At 35.5% G+C, this 17982-nt stretch overlaps 1 protein-coding gene across 1 annotated transcript in view; it reads right to left on the bottom strand.

Annotated features, from left to right (window-relative positions):
• Positions 1-2098: 2098 nt before the first annotated feature.
• The window catches only part of Tdo2 (tryptophan 2,3-dioxygenase), a 32459-nt gene continuing 16575 nt past the window's right edge, over positions 2099-17982 (bottom strand). Inside the window, exons 6-14 of the mRNA XM_042668472.1 lie at positions 16418-16488; positions 15169-15296; positions 13319-13505; positions 10870-10977; positions 8601-8712; positions 6723-6780; positions 5603-5682; positions 5008-5098; positions 2099-2685 (exon numbers count right to left, since the gene is read on the bottom strand). Of these exons, the coding sequence (XP_042524406.1) occupies positions 2532-2685; positions 5008-5098; positions 5603-5682; positions 6723-6780; positions 8601-8712; positions 10870-10977; positions 13319-13505; positions 15169-15296; positions 16418-16488 (989 nt within the window). The 3' untranslated portion in view covers positions 2099-2531. The remainder of the gene's footprint in view (positions 2686-5007; positions 5099-5602; positions 5683-6722; positions 6781-8600; positions 8713-10869; positions 10978-13318; positions 13506-15168; positions 15297-16417; positions 16489-17982) is intronic.

Below are 17982 nucleotides of genomic sequence, written 5' to 3'. Positions count from 1 at the left end.
TCTCCCAACATTTATCTTTTTAAATGTACTGGTATAAATTTGTCCCCTGTAAGCCATTTAATGGCTCCCAAATGGCCTTCAAGATAGCAGGCAACTTCTGTTGGTAAGCTGCATGAGGAAGGCCACTCTACCTTTGCATCCTTTGATTGTTTGATGCTCAAGTTAACAGACTACTTTTCCCAGAGCAGTGACAGTCTCACCGCTAACTCTCGAGCCCTAAAGAAAATCAGCAGAATGTTGCTGTGAGTAATTCTCAACGGTCTCAGGGTGAATGCTGACTCAGCCTTACAATGATTTTTGTGATATGTGATTAGCAGAACCAGAATTTGCTAGACTTGCAAAATCAAGGATTTGTATTGTTTGACTCAGTGTTTTCAGCTTAACACTTCTGGTCACTACACACATGGGCATGTACATACACACACACACACACACACACACACACACACACACAAGTGAAGCAGATTAAACAATTGTATTCATCCCTCCATGAGTGTGGGGCATTTGTTCAAGATGCCCATATACTGAAATCTGAATATGTTCAATCTTTTGCGTAAAATGGAATAATATTTACATATGGTTGTGTTTGCATGTTATTATACTATTATTTGGGGGGCTCTGACTTACTCTGTCTAAAGAACTACACTATTTGCACTCTTTCTAGAGTCTATTACACTTCGGTTAATTCATTTGTGACTGCTTGCTTACCATCCAGTGTATTTACTTACAGATTCAAATGACAGTATGTTGAAACCATAACTACTGATGATGTGTCCATTTTACATGCAGTTAAGAGACCCACAAGATGATAGGATACTTTAAAAACTTTGAAATTGAGACCAAAGAATAGGCCATTTCTTCAAGAACTTATTGTCTGCTAGAGAAAAATCAGTCTAGTCAAAGGTGATATGCATTCTAGATTCTACCAGTAACATTATATACAGCCTCCAAATTGAAAATACAAGTGATGTTAAATCCTGGCCATGTTAGAAACAAAAGACTAAAACTCAGGTCTGATCTCAACTCCTTCCCCAGTACGTTTTTATCTGGAATAAATAGGATTGCTAGTTAGTCTACTTATCTCTGCAATTCTTTTGGAGAGAACTCTGTTCTTGTGGGCACTATTACTCATTCCTACCTCAATGTCCCTTGCATTATAGCTGACTCTACCTCCCAGAGGACAGGTATTGGGATTGGATAAATGAGTCCTTCTGAAAGTGCAAATCTGATAAAACTTAGATACACAGAGAAAGAAAATGGCTAGCTATTCTCTGACACCACAAAGAGGACAATTGCTAGAGGATTTTCAAAGCATGACACATATATGGGATGCCAAGAGCTAAACCCAGTTCCCCAGGTTGGCCTAGTCTTAGGGCTCTTCTCCTAACGCTCTCTTGCATTCTGGTAGCTAATGGAGAAGTTAGCCAGGAAATCTCCTTTAACAACTTCAGAAGATTTCTTCTAGTGGTAATCAAGTGCCCTAACAAATACAGTGTTCTAAAAATACAAAACAAACAAGAAATTACATAACCCAAAGTTTAATAGTACAGTTTTACTATTGCACTTTTTGTTTGAGTCAGTTTGTACAGAAGTATACATTTTATTGGACAAAGATGTGATGTAATTTATAAGCTTATAAAGTATAGAACAATAAGATAATATGAAGTGGTTACATTAGTGTTAAAAATCAGGGGAAATTGAATTTAAAATTTTGACTTCTTTTTGTCATTACTGGATTTTGAATTCAAGATCTTGTTCATGCTAGCCAAATATGCTACCATATAGCCACAACACATCCTTTTTTATTTAGTTTTTTTCAGATAGGGCCTCACTTTTGCCCAAGGCCAGCACTGAACCGTGATTCTCCCACCTAAGTGTGCCACCATGCATAGCTTATTGTTTGAGATGAAGTCTTTATTTTCATGTCCTTTTCTTTTCTTTTCTTTTTTTAATGTTTGTGCTAGTTTCAAGGACTTGAACTCAGGGCCTCAAGCTCTTCCTTGACTTTTCCATTCAAGACCAGCACTCAATACCACTTGAGCCACATCCCCACTTCCAGCATTTTGCTGGTTAACTGTAGTTAAGATTCTCAGCTAGGGCTGGCTTTGAACTGTAATCTTCAGATCTCATCTTTCCGAGTAGCTAGGATAATAGGTATAAGCCTATTATAATATGGAGTCTTTCTAATATTTTTCCCTGGCTGGACTCAAACCACAATCCATCCTTCTTGTCTCTGCCTCCCAGGTAGCTGGAATTAAAGGAATACAACACACACACATGCACAAACACACAAAAATTTCTAATAAAAACATGTACAATGTTACAATTAGCTTACTTCTCTTCTTGATGTTTCATTTTATATGATCACAAACTGATGGCAATAAAATTTTTTCCAGAGTTGAATCAACATACCATTGGTCTGAACTAAATGTAAAAATACATCTCCCTAAGAATTTCCAGACGTTGATGGGAATTTAGAAAATAAAAAAATAGCCTGAGAAATCAATATTGTTCACAGAATTTTCATGAGTTTAGTCTGATTCTTCACTGCTGAAGTAGGAGCTGTCACAGTACTCAGCTGTGTAGATGAATTTATGAATCATTGGGTTTGTCTTCGGTATCCAGTGTCGAGAAACCAGGTATGTGGAAAGGTTAAATAAATCCACAAACACCTTGTACCTGTCACTGAAAGATATACAGATGAAGATGTGTAAGATTTGCTCACATGAAATATCTAAACATTTCTTCTCTAATTTCTTTTCGATATTTTAATAATTGATATTAAAAGCTATACTATGTATTCAAAATTGTATTATCTGCTGTGAATAGCACACACATATATATATAACATATTTGTATGTATATATGAGTATACATATACCCAAACATCTATGTAGGTATACATATATACATATATGTATGCATTATGTTATGTAGCATTATTAAGACTGCTAGTTATTTACTCATAACCAAAGTTCATGTTTCATGTTCCATGCTTTTGTCTTCTCAGTATAGGGTTGTGAATTCAGGGCATCAAGCTTATTCAGTTTGCTTGTCTTGAGCCTCATCTACAGCCCATCTCTTTGCTAGTTAATCGGAAAAGAGTCTTGTAGACTTTTCCCCCCAGGGTGGTGTTGAACTGTGAGCTTAGCCACCTGATTAGCTAGAACTGCAAGTGTGAGATACCATTTCCTGGCTACATTCATACTTTTAAGGTGCATTTTGTTAGGCTGGGCATAAATGGCTCATGCCTTTACTCAGAAGGCTGAAATCCGAGGATCACAGTTTGAAGCCAGTCTGGGCAAGAAAGTCTGTGAGTCTCTTATCTACAACTAACTATTTTAAATAAAAGCCAGAAGTGGAGCTGTGGCTCAAGTGGTAAAGTGCTATCCTTGAGGCCTTGAGAGAAAACCTAAAGGATAGCAAGCACTGAGGCCTAGAGTTCAAGGACACTCTCTCTCTCTCTCTCTCTCTCTCTCTCTCTCTCTCTCACACACACACACACACACACACACACACACACACACACACACACACACAAGAAAGATTGTGTTGTGCTTTGTTGAGTCAGACCATGGAGATAAAGATTAAAACTTAACACCATTAATGTCCTGCCACTGTCATAATGCTAATGACATGTTCTTGTTTTCACCAGATGGCGTGCAAACTGTGCATGGAGTTTTTAGCTGTTCATTGGACAATATTTCCCAACTTCACATTAGCTACCAAATAACTATAATAAGGGGACAACATTAAGATACCATCTTTGTGTAATTATAAGTGTAGTTTGTTACTTTTAGCTTGTAGGTCAGCTACTTTAAACTGTAGCACTTTTTCAGTGGATGTAGCCTTATGGAGGAAGAACATTTGCTTGAAGTCAAATAAATCTAGGCCTGAATTCTGGTTTAATCACAAAACTCTTAGTTATACCGTTTGAACATTAGTGTTTCATTTTCTTTTCTTTTCTTTTCTTTTTTTTTGGGGGGGTGGGGTCCGGTCGTGGAGCCTGAACTCTGGGCCTGGACGCTGCCCCTCAGCTCTTCAGCTCAAGACTAGATCTACCACTTGAGCCACAGCGCCACTTCTGGCTTTTTTTTTCTGCTTATGTGGTGCTGAGGAATCGAACCCAGGGCCTCATGCATGCAAGGCAAGCGCTCTACCACTGAACCACCTTCCCAGCCCTAGTGTTCCATTTTCTACCTCTATAAATGAAAACCTACAATTCCTCCTTCTAGTTGGCCTTTGTAAAGACCAAATAAGATAAAGGCACAATGGCAATGGCATATGTGATATTCGTGTTTATTTAGTACAGTCATTGACTGCCTGGTAAAATCAAGAATTTATTATCATGGAAAGCCAAAATATGCAATAACAACAATTCTAACCTGTGTGTTTTATATGTCATCCAATCTGGTAGTAAGATTAGGGATGGGGACAATTAAAGACTTTGGCAAAATAAATATGAATATCTAATTAATTATTGATGATTCTTCTTTTCCAAGGAGCCATTTCCCCTCGTTTTCACATGTACCCATTTATCTATAATAGGGAATACTAAATAAAATAAGAATGTACAAGCCCTGGAAGCTGCTTGAGCATGTCTTAAGTCTTCAATAAATGTTGACTTTTGTCCTAAAAAAACACTATAAAGGGCTCTCTTTTGATAGTTGAAAGTAGTTTTATGATATTAAATAGGCACATGGGGAAATAAGAAATTGTTTTAGCTGTGCTCTTTATCTAGCAAAGATGACATTAGGAAAATGGATGCTGATGGTTGTAGGTTACTGAAAATTTGAGCTGGAACAAGTTTGCAAAGACACAGCATTTTCAGGTCCCTTTCTATCACAGAAGCAAAATGATGAAATTCCACCATGGAGGATTGTATATGACTTCCTCCAAAAGACCGAGAGGAGCAGTGTTAGCTACAAATGTGCTATTATCAGTACAAATGTGTAGAAACAGACTGGGTGATTGCCACCGCAATGAAGAGAAGAACTCGCCCCTTACCTCACGGTTGAGCGCAGGTAGTGGTAGCCTGAGGAACCTCCAGTGCCAGCTTTGCTGCCCAGCATCCTATGCACCATGCACACATGGTTATCTAGGCAAACACATTTACTACATGGATATTTGATGCCATTAGTTGGTAAATATTCTAAAAACAAGGATTTGGTAATGATGATCGTTTCTGAGAAAAGGCTGACAACTTATCACTTAGCCAGATGGAAGGCTCATCTGTGAGCACCAGATGAGGACAGTAGGTTGCCTAGCACCCCACATGGCATGGGCTCCATCCATCACTGCATTGAGTCTGTAAGCGCAACAAGGGCAGAATGGCCACTTAATGACTTCTCATGGATCCTTGCCAGTTTGGCCTTTGGGAAAACCCTCCTCCATTGAAAAAAGAGAATGTAAAGCTATACTTGAAGATTCTTTGCATTAGATGAATAGATCACTACTATATATTAAAACATTTTCTTTGACTTAAAGTTCATTTTCTTTCTGATTTGAAATGGATTAAAATATTTTGATGAGTCCCCAAGAGTATTGGAGTAAAGGAATAGAAGTATGGGAGAAGGACTGTGAAGGCAAGAGGAAGACTTACATCTCCATTTCGTCATCAGTGTGTCTATGTCCATAAGAAAGGTCAGCAACTGGAAAGGGACCTGGAATCGAGGTTCTTCCCTACACAAAAGAGTGAGAAGATATTTCTTTAAGAGAATCAGTTGATCTGGAAGAAGATGAGTTTTATAATTAGCCCTGGAAAAAAATGTAAATTTGGTCACATGGGAGTGGTGACAAGTTTGGATTCTTTTCAGTTTGTGTTTTTCTTTACCTCTCAAATACTAATAATACTGCTTCCTAGAATTTATGTGAAGTCTATGTGGTTCTATAAGATATACATGATGTAATTAGCCAAAGTTACTCTGAACAGATTCTTGAAAGGAAGATATATAAATCTAAATCAAATGAATCAAAAGCTTCTAGATTAAACACACACACACACACACACATACACACACACACACATACACACACACAGAGAACTATTTTTCACTTTTTATATTTTCCCCATTTTTCCTCAAGTTTTTCAACTTTCTGATTACTTAATTTGCTCAGGATAGCTTCACTTTAATGGTATATATTAATTTTGAGTATAGGAAACAAAAAAGGTTTGGTTTATGTTGATACTCTGAAGGAACAGATTTGAAGGGCTTTAAAAGTTAAATTACAAGGAAGTAAAACATCCTGTAGACACTTGAATCTTTTCCGCTACTGATGAGCCAATCAGTGGCTTAGGCTCCCACCCCATATAACCTTTACCCCCATGAAAAGGAGGAAGTGAACACTCCAAGGCTAGTGCATATTTCAGAATGGGAAGGCAATTTGACTTGAAATTGATAAAATAGATGGCAAATATTAACTAAGAAAAAAGCTTATAGTTCAAATGACAGAACACATTGCAGTTTCTAAGAAAACTTGAACTTGGCCTTTTAGGGTACTTACTTATGGCCCATACTATTTTATATGACTTAATAAAAATGATTTTGATTAATCTGTGTGTGCATATCCATATAATCTGCTACAGGGATAGAATTATACTTCTGTTCAAAAGTTTAAAACAATATTTCCTTTTTTTCTAAATATATTGTGATTCCAATATATAAGTGGTATACTTAGTATGTGATTTATGTCTAATTCTCTTGTGTTCTGATAAGTTTTACCTGTAAAAGTAAATCATCAGTGCTCCCTGGAGTGCCCTGTATGACAGTCGTCTTTCACCTACAAGACACACAGCAAGCTCTAATTTCATGGGTAATAGACAGCAGCCATATTAATTTGATATCTCTGTTAAAATTATCAAGGAGATAATTTTTAAAAATTTAAGTGGACATATTTTTAGAAAACAATATAATATTCAAATTTATTTATTTTGTCAGTTATGGGGCAACTCAGGTCCTGGCACAGTCCCTAAGCTTCTTTATGCTCAAGGCTATCACACTACCATTTGAGTCACAGCGCCACTTCCAGTTTTTGAGTGGTTAATTGGAGATAATAGTCTCACAGGAACTTTTCTGCCCAGGCTGGCTTCAAACCATTATCCTTAGGTCTCAGTTTCCTGAGTAGCTAGAATTACAGGCATAAGCCACCAACACCCTGCCTCAGATTAATTTTTTATTCCCTGTATGTGTGTGTAAGCACCCACACAAAAATATGTAATATATGTACATATCATGTTTCTATAAAATAGATAAACTTTAATTTTATAGTCCTCAAAACCTTTAGTGAGTGGTAGGGCATGAATTTGATCAAAGTATATTATATATACATATGGGCAATACCATAATAAACTCCTGTGTGCCGTTAATACATTAACTTTATTGTTGTTTAATTTATTTTTATTGTAAAGGTGATGTATAGAGGGGTTACAGTTACATAAGTCAGGTAATGAGTACCTTTGTTTTTGAACAGTGTCATCTCTTTAAAACCTCTAAATAACATGTTAGGATAAGCTGGTTATTTAAAAATAAATGTAACTTCTATAAAAAGTAGTTTTCTCTCGTTCACTTAAAATTTGCTTTTGTTGCCTTAAGCTGCACAGAGATGAAATACTAGAAGAAAGCTTTTCCCTTAACAGCAGGAAAATATGGTTTGTCAACCTTCACCAAAGGTCTTGGAAACCTCATTAAGGGTAATGAATTTAACCTTATAGAAGGAAACTCTTGCTAAAATCATGTTATGCCACATCTTGGACTCGTTACTTCTATCTTGTCTTTTTCTCAAAAATTTTTAGGCATATTACAATAAAATTTCTAAATTAAAGTGAACACAGTATGTCCAAATAGATAAGAGATTTAAGTCATAAAGGCCCTAATTATATTTATTAGTTTCAGGAAGTGAATTGTGCCAAAAGTCTACCTAGGGAAGTTTCCTGGTCTCCCTAGATAACACTTCCTCCATTAAAACCTCCAAACCTCAAGGATTTCCCTTCTCCTCCTACCTCTACCACAGAGTACCTAATTACGATGAGATCCTTTCCTTTCCTTCTGAGGCTGTGAGCCTGTTGAAACCTGTATTGTGGCTGGATGCTGGTCACTTACACGTTATTCTAGTTACTCAGTTGAGATTTGGGAATTGAGTTGAGGTTTGAGGATAAACCTTCATAACCAGCCCAGCCAGATAAATCTGAGAGACTTATCTTCAAAATCAACCACAAAAAGGCTGATAGTGGAGATGTAGATGGTAGATAGCCAGCCTTTAGCAAAAAAGTCCAACAAAAATTTAAGCCCCAATTCTGTCACCAATAAAAAACATGCAACAACAACAAAACCTGTGTAATATTTATCCTTGTATCCCTGATAGCATTTAGTAGGAAAGATTTTGCTTGTTTTATACACAGTGGGCATAGGAACTTGTTAACTAGGATTGTGAAAGATAATTTTGACCCCATTCTTGTTTCTTTAAGTAGAATAGCATTTTTTATTTTACTTTCCTCATTTAGGTTTGATAGTCTTATAAAATTACATGATCATACTCATATATCATATATGATATGTATATACATTCCAGGGAAAGCATCCTTAAAAGAATTTTGTATCTACCTTTACTAAGGAGATGCTCATGGCGTTTTTCGTCAAATAAAGACATTAACACCTCTTTCTGCTTCTGAAATTCAGCCATCTGTTCCTCTTTGTCTTCAGATTCTTCTTTAGCCTTTAAGGAAAAATTTCATGAAAGTTCTCAAGAGACAAAACATATTCCTATTTTAGAATGCTTTAGATAGGAGAAATATACTCTCAGTTTGCTAAAAGTGTATGCCTGGAATATTTAATCTTATTGTTAATATTACAATTGAGCAATTATTCCATATAAAAAGGAATCTTCTACACACTGGTTTTACCCTTTCATATAAATTTAAATAATTTGAAAATTTCCAATATTCTCTTCCTAAAAAAATTGTGAGTGGCTTACCCCTATAATCCCAGCTACTCAAGAGACTGAGATCTGAGGATCATGGTTCTAAGCCAGCCCAGGTAAGAAAGTTTATGACTCTTTTCTCCAATTAACCATGTAAAAAGCCAGAAGTGGAGCTGTGGCTTAAGTAGTAGAGTGCTAGTTTTGAGCAGAAAAACCCAGAGCCTAAATTCAAGTCCCAGGACTGTCACCAAAAGAATAAGATAAAATTATGAGAGATCAACTAAGATGAATGAAAGAGGGAAATAATATTGTCAATATTGAGATAATTTTATTTATCATTTTAGTGAGATAATTTAAGATAGCAATTGTTTAACACAGGAATAAAGTAATTCACCTTAGAGAAGGATTCTTAGCAGAAACTACACTGTCTATTGAAATTCTAAACCAAGGCTATACTTAGCCAAGTGAACATCATCACCCCTCTGTTCTCCAATGTTATTGGTGGGTGAAACAGAGGTATCTGAGAACTATTTGAAAGCTAAATGTGGTCAGATTTGGTGACAGCTCAAAGAAGTGGTTGAAGAAAGTGAGAGCAAGACCTACTCTTGGATGACTGACTTGATCTTAGAAGAGTTAAAGGAGAAAATCACCTTAACTCTAAAACAAGCTCAGTGTGAGAGTGCATAGGGAAATTTCAATTTTATTGATCTTTTTTAAGGAAACACCAACTAGAGTGTTAAATGTGTAGCCTGAAAACCAAGCAAATATTCAAATTGGAGGTTATAGATGAATAAGTACAAATAACGAAGCAACGGGTATAAATGAGATCATCTAATGATGATCTAATGATCTCATTTCTGTCCTGTGTCTACAAAGGACAGAAAGTATATATGAAAGCTCTATTATTCATGGATTGGAGAGAGAAATAAGACCAAGTAAAGAGGTAAATAATTAAGACACAGAACATTGGAGGCAGTTTACTAAAATCTTAGGGGAAAAAATGTTCAAGAAAGAAGTAAATGTTAGTATTGAGGGCTATGAAGAGACCAGATAAAATTAGAACTAAAAATGGCTGTTGGAATAATCCATATGGATACTGTTTGTGAGGGATGAGGCAGGGGAATTGGCGTGGGTTTAGGATAACATGGGAGATTTTTTCCTAAATTCTCTCCAATCATGGGTTATATTTAATGCTCTTACCAGACATTTAACATAGATATCCTCATTTTACCGATGTTAAAAGTTAAGCAAGGAGAAGCTTCCCTGCACTTCTTAAAAAAGTCATTACTTGCCAGGCATGGTGGCTCGCGCTTGTAATCCTAGCTACACAGGAGGCCGAGATCTGAAGATCAAGGTTCAAAGCCAGCCCAGGCAGGAAACACCGTGACACTCTTATCTCCCCAAAACCACCAGAAAACCAGAAGTGGCACTGTGGCTCAATAGTAGAGCGCTAGCCATGAGCTGAAGAACTGAGGGAAAGCAACCAGGCCAAGAGTTCAAGCCCAAAGACCGACCAAAAAACAAAGAAGAAGGAGAAGAAGAGGAAGAGGAAGAGGAAGAAGAAGAAGAAAGAGAAAATGAAAAATCAATGACATCTTTTTATACAATAGCAAATTGGTGTTGTCTACACTCAATAGAAAGGACTCAGTGGAATTATTACAGCAAAAAAACAAGTTTTGTGGCTTAAATAATATATTTATTGAGCTGGGAATTAGTGGCTCACACGCTGAGATCTGAGGATCAAGATTTAAAGCCAGCTTGGACAGACAAATCTGAAGGACTCGTGTCATCAATACAATAGCAAAAAGAATAAAGTGGAATTGTGGCTCAGGTGTTATAGCAGAAGACTTGAACAAGAAAGCCAACTGAGAGTGTCAATACTGAGTTCAAGCCCCAGTATTGTCACGCTATCACCCTTAATATATTCATATTAACTCATGATATTATAAATACCTGAATCTGTATGAATTCCTCTTCCAGGCCTTTGATGATGTTCTTTTCTAACTTTCCCCAGAAGTTAAATCCATGAGGCTCCAAACCAGGTGTTCTTTCTAGCCATGCCTTAAGTAAGTATCATTGTTTTAGATAAGTTACATGGTAAAATTCAAGCCACATAAAATATACCATTATTATTTTTAGAAACTTGAAGCAAAAAACTCTTCCTAAGTCTGAAAAAGTTGACACAAATTGATTTAATAATTTTTCCTTTAGCTTATTTAATTTATGAGATAGAAATTGATGTGTTTCAATTTCCTGATCTTTTAGGTAGTCATTATTAATAATATTTGCTCTTTCTTTCTTAAATGGTACATACTTATGGGAGTCATAGTTGGCTTCCAGGTAGGAAGCTGTGAATAGCTACACTCTATGAATGTAGTTAAACATTGTTTTTCTTTTTTTAATTTAATTTAATTTTTTATTGTGAGAATACCGTACAGAGGAGTTACAATTACATGGACAAGATAACTAGTACATTTCTTATCAAGCATTGTTGCCTCCTCTTTGTTTCCCCTTCCCATCCCTGCTCATACTTCCCCCTCCCCCCACCCAGCCCTCCCCCCACCCCCCACCAAAGTTGTAAAGTTTGTTTTTCGACATAAAGACTTGTACATCTCATTGTTGCAAAGGGTCCTTTCTTTTGTTTGTTTGGGTTTTTTTTCTGCATGTTCTATACCATTTTTTTTTTTTTTTGGTCGGTCATGGGGCCTGAACTCTGGGCCTGGGTGCTATCCCTCAGCTCTTCAGCTCAAGGCTAGCACTCTACCATTTGAGCCACAGCACCCACTTCCAGCTTTTTCTGCTTATGTGGTGCTGAGGAATCGAACCCAGGCCTCATGCATGCAAGGTGAGCACTCTACCACTGAGCCACCTTCCCAGCCCTTTTTTTTGCATGTTCTATATAAGTTATTCATGATTATAAAAGTTAAAGTTTAAAATTACAAATTCCTAATGTGCTAATACTTTTCTATGTTGTAGAGAGATTTTTTTTAAACTTTTAAATTATTATTTTTAAGTAGTTGTACAAAGAAGTTCCCATTCTACAAAACAGTACATGAATACAAGGTGTCTGATAACATTGCCACCAATCACTCCTAACCCATCCCTTCTCTCACTTTTCTTTTTGTTTTAAATTGAGATTAGGTGATTACATACATTTCTCATATTTTACAGTATTGTGGAATAGTGATAGTTAAGTTACAAATACATTTAACCTTCACAATTAACCTTGTGAATTCTATAAGCTTTGACAATATAATTATTTTACATTATATTACATTGTTTTAATGATATCTTCTGGTTTCTAGTCTCAAAAAATATTTTAGAAGCTGAAGAAAATATGAAGATATAAAAGAATATCTCTTTTCAGGGGCACTGTATTGACTATACAATCTATTTTAAGATTATTCAATATTTAGAAATGAAACAAAGTTCATGAAGAAGTGCATATTTTCTGTAATTAGTTTTAAAATTAGCTTTGTAATGTTGACCCTATATTAATAAATAATTATATAACAACATGTAAACTATAGTAACCTAAGTTTATATTCATAACACTCAGGGATTCAAGAACATAGTATAACTCATGAAAAGAAACATTTAATTTGCATTCATAAAGGCTTTGTGAAGAAAGAACAAACAACACAATACTCCCTTCATAATTTAATTACAAAACTAGAATTAGTAAATTTTGTTGTTGGCACTTGGACTATTGGCCTGGGCGCTATCCCTCAGCTCTCTAGCTCAAGGCAAGTGCTCTACCTCTTGCTACTTGAGACACAGTGCCACTTCCAGTTTTCTGAGTGGTTTACTGGAGATAAGAGTCTCACAGAGTTTCCTGCCCAGGTTGGCTTTGACCTGAGATCCTCAAATCTCAGCCTCTTGAGTACAGAATTACAGACATGAGCCACTGATGCCTGACTAGAATTAGTAATTCTTGAAGGTTACTTATAGATCCTAGAGAAAATGAATATAAAAGGAAAGAATTCTAAAGTATTATAACAAATTCTAAAGTAATTTGACTTAATTAAGAAATATACGCAAGTGAAATGTTTTCAATTATATTTTATATACATAAAATTGAATACTTAATCAATTAGCAAAAGAATTACCTAAATGAACATTGCTTAGCAGAAATGTTTAAAAGAATTGTATGTGTCATAATGGAGTTATTAAATATTACCATATAATAAATTACAGAAAAATTTCTAATTTCTCAAGAAAGTTCTCTGCATTTTATTATTTTATAAGTTGAAATTACAAGGTTTGTATTTCATACATTTTTCTCTTTTTATTTGCTATGAATGTATAACCCAACTCTAACGTGAGTTTTAAATTTTGGATTTAGCAGAAGCTAAATTAATAAGAGGTATCTAGTTAATCAGAAAAACAGCAGGGCATGTACCTCCACGAGCTGCAGAAGGGTTTTCTCCTGCTCAGAATCAAGTAGCAGTTTATTATCTTCCCCCCTGAAGTTATCACGATAATGTCTTCTGTTGTAAGGGACTCTGGAACTCTGAAGAACACCAATCTTGTTTTCTAGCAGTCGGAATTGTAAACTCTGGAAGCCTGACGCAGGGGATAAATACTCTCTTTAAGAAAAAAAAAAATAGAGGGAGGGAAGAGAAAGGAATCAATGAAGAGATGGGTTGGTATTATGCATGTTTCTTCCCCTGTGAGGGCTGTCAGTGTACTCCAGAGACAGACACATGCAGCACACTCCAGCTCCACATGTAACTTCATCCTTACTGAAATTTAAAATAAACATGAACTACTTAAGCATTGTTATTGATGTCAAGCAATTTGAAGTTGGTCCTTGTGAAATACCTACTGTATACAGGTGTGCACATATGTATGCATGTAATTCATACTTTTATATATAATTATATAAATTTGCCACAAGTGTACTTGGAACAAATATCATATAGACTTATGTATATGTGTATTAGTATACATACATGTGCATTTGTGGTGATATTTTCTAAGGAAAAAATGAACATTGGGCAATTGTTTTTACCTCACAATATTAGAAGACTGGAAACAAATATTTTTAATTCTTCCTACAAGTTATACTCTTAGACATAATCCATTACCTTCATAAGCATCAGTGAGAGAATTTCTAAAACACATGATACATCTAACACCAAATCTCCAATCAAAAGATGTTTTCACTATCCCCTTACCAAACACCCAAGCATTCATGTCCTTATTAAGTGTACTTCATCACATGGGCTCTGGTATTGCAAATTGATTCTAAACATACCACAAATAATTCTACTACTTTTCCTTTGATTGTCAAACATTTGAGAACATATCATATTACATATCAGAAGCACTTAAGTTTCTTGAAAAACTTCTCTAATTTTGGTTTAAAATATATGCATATTTTAAAAAACATATGTACGTATACATACATTTCTATAAGTATATAAAACATACAAATAAATATGTATTCAGTCATTTTAATTGCCTAAATTATGTAGTAAATCATAAATTTATAGCTCAATATATAATCATACACTTTTGAGTGTATGATTTATATCAATCAGACATTTTGGAGTGACTTTTTTTTCTAGCTATTTGGAACTCTAGGTAAGGGTTTTGTGGTTCTAGGGACCAAATTCAAGTCATAGGGTATACTTGGCCAGTTTTCTAACACCGTCTTCACTTCATCCTGACATACTTCTTTAAATATCATTTCTGTTTATTTCAGATTTTATTTTTAAAGCATGTTTATATTAGCTATGTTACTTATGTGTCTAAAATTCTCTTTTTTGAGACAAATAGGATATTCAATATTGAACTGAAATTAATCACATTATTTTGTGTGTGTGTGACAGTCCTGGGGCATGAACTCAGGGCCTGGCTACTGTCCCTGAGCTTCCTTTGTTTAAGGCTAATGTTCCACCACTTGAGCCACAGTTCTACTTCTGGCTTTTTGGTATTTTATTGGAGTTAAGAATCTCATGACCTTTCCTCTAAAGTCTGGCTTCAAACTGTAATCCTCAGATCTCAGCCTCCTTGGTAGTGAGGGTTACAGGAATAAGCCAGTACTCAACTGATCTTATTATTTTATATGTCAATGCAACTCATGAAGTGCTTGTAACTAATGAAATGCTTTCTGATTAAAGACCTCAGCATCCTTCTGTGTCAGTAGGCCAGAGTATTTAGATCCCATGCCTTATATATTCTCCTATTACCCCACATGAACAAGAGGACAAGCCCTACTGCACTTTGCCTGCCACAGGTGCTCACCTGAAGTCATTGAAGTCTAAGGCTGTCATGGTTTCCAGCACAGAGAACTGCTGTACAAGGAGCTTAAGGATCACCACAATTCGGTGCATCCGAGTCACCACCTTGAGCATATTCCTTTCATCCCTGACCTGATGGGCAAGAAAGGAAAAACACTGAGTATCCCATGTAGATTCGGAGACAGTAAGATGTCTTATACTTTAAAAAGGAATCTTAGAACTCAAATTTTCTGTAAGTACATGCCAGGCTAAGAACAGTTCTGAATTGTGGACAAAGAATGTTTAGAAGATCAGAATAATTCTTTCTTTAAAATTAGAATATTAGATGAACACAAGGTAGATGTAAATTCTAGAACATCACTCCTACTAATTTCCAAGCAAATTTATTTTTTTAGTTTTGCTTCAGAGAAAATCAACCTACCATGAGGACTTTTAAGGTAAGGATTAAACAAGATCTGGATAAACCGACCCTTCAGGACTGCCATTGACATGCTTTGGAACTGTACTTACACACATTGGAAAGGGCATATGGATGCATGGGGTGCCTTTTCAGGACCCCAGGAAGCAGAAGGGACCAAAGAACATACATTTCTTGAGGGGCTTGTGAAGAAGAAGCCAAATGGAAGTGGGTAGGTGCAACTGGAACTTTTGCCAACCCCTTAGGCTCTATTCTGCCTTCCTCTTATCTTTGTCCTCCTGATCTTTTCTTATTCTGCATTCTCTCTTTCCTTTCTCTTGTTCTTCTCTTCCTTTTCTGTCTCTTGATTCTGTCACTCCTTCTCATTATTTTCTATCTTTCTCATTACTCTTGTATTCTCCACATCGCTATTGCTCATTAGAAATGCAGTTGTATTACCTAAAGGATCTCTCTGTAATCGACCATCATTTATAGCAGCTTATTTTAGAGAAAAATGTTGACTTCTACACAAATAGCTTGAAAATGAAAGAAGCTTCACAGCAAAGGCAGTAGGAAAATATAACTAAATGATCTGTTCAGATAGTTTAATTGTTTTAAATATTAGTCATTTCACTCATTTCCAATTAACCACCAGAAAACCAGAAGTGGAGCTGTTGCTCAAAATGGTAAAGCATTAGCCTTGAGCAAAAGAGCTCAGGGATAGCCCCTAGACCTCAGTTCAAGCCCTACTAAATAAATAAATATTAGTCATTTCAATAGTTGGTATTCAAATATTTATGCTAATATTTTCCATTTTTCAACAAAATGTTGTCAAAATCATAATGTAACAACTTACATGGCCATTCTGAAAGATTTCTCGCACAGAATCTAACTCCCAGAGGATTTGCTTAAACCAGAGTTCATAAGCTGTAATAGAAAAATCATTGTCAATTAGGTGCCTCTGTGGCCATAATTATGTGAGAAAGGTTTAACACACTAAATTTTTAAAAATGAACATATAAATTAAAAATCCCCAAATGGAAAACAGATGCCCATTTTATGGCACAACTAAATGCTGATGTTACGATTGCACAGTTGCTCAATGTGTGAGTGTGCCAGGCTTTCACCTACATTATTACATTTATTATTATTCAACTGATTCCAATGGGCAAACTTAGAGTAGGGCACATACCCAATTCACTTCCTGTGTGGGAGCTGGAGGTATACGCAGAATAAACAGTGATATGCAGCTTTAAGAATAAATGGAGAAATTAATCATCACTAGCCTAAATGTAAGATTACAAGGTTTATCATTAAAAATGTAAGATTACAAGGTTTATCATTAAAACTCTAGAGGTGAGTAACTTAAAATGCAGTAGATGTGTTGTGTTGTGGTGGTTGTGGTTGTTTATTTATAAAAACAAAACCATAACAACTCATGGGCCAGGATAAATAAGCCCACTTTGGCCAAATGTGATAAAACAATTAACGGCAAAGTTTCTTATTACTCTCATGGTTTATTCCCAAGAAAACCTTTACTGAAGTTGATTCAACATTATCTAGTACATCTTCTTTTAGAATACCCATTCTGATTCTGTTTGTTTAAGTATGAATTCTGTCAAAGAATCCTTCTCCAAAGAAAGATCTTTGGAGTTGTTTTTCCCTTTCACAGGGGCTACCAAATGGTAAAGCTGACATTCAAGGTAATAACTACTATACTGATGCTATTGAAAAGGAAAGATTTTAGTTAGACAAGTTAATTACAAGTGGAAGCCTAAGTCTAACATATTTTGACTCCTTTGTGTTATTAGATTGTTTTGGCAAGCAAAAATGTGTTTTTCACATCTGTATTATTTTCCCTTTCTACCAATAGTTTAACTTCTAGAAATAGGATTTGGTTATATGCATAGCTAGCATAGTATTGGCTTAATATAAAACCTGAGTTATTTTATGGAAAACATTAAATCTTCAATACAATAATGAGATGAGTACAGGAAGTAAGTAGAATTAGATGCTTCTGATGTTTCCTATTTTATTCATTTTTATAGATTACAGGCTATGGTTTTTGATAATTAGGATGATCTAGTTACAATTTTAAATTATATTTAAAGAGGTTTTAGGGAGATGTAATTTTTATATTTGGGCCCAGCGAAAGTCAAACATCTATTGGTATATGTATCTCTTTTTCAAGTTTAACTTTATGTCACTAGTCCTATGAACCACTGGCTACTAGTATGCTAAAAGAATGGAAGGAAAGCATCCTTATTAAATAATGATAGTGACTGTTAAAGGCTTACTGTGTTCTATACTCTAAGTGCTTAATGCACATGACCTTATTTTATCTTTATGGAAAGTCTATTAAAAAGAAAGAGCAAAATTTCTCTCCATTTTACTAATAGAGAAATGGGTTCCAGAGCCCTC

Source organism: Dipodomys spectabilis, unplaced genomic scaffold (genome assembly GCF_019054845.1).
Source record: "Dipodomys spectabilis isolate Male_0828 unplaced genomic scaffold, ASM1905484v1 ptg000436l, whole genome shotgun sequence".
NCBI lineage: Eukaryota > Metazoa > Chordata > Mammalia > Rodentia > Heteromyidae > Dipodomys > Dipodomys spectabilis.
Note: the sequence above shows the minus strand (reverse complement) of the source record. Positions and strands in the feature narration are given on the sequence as shown.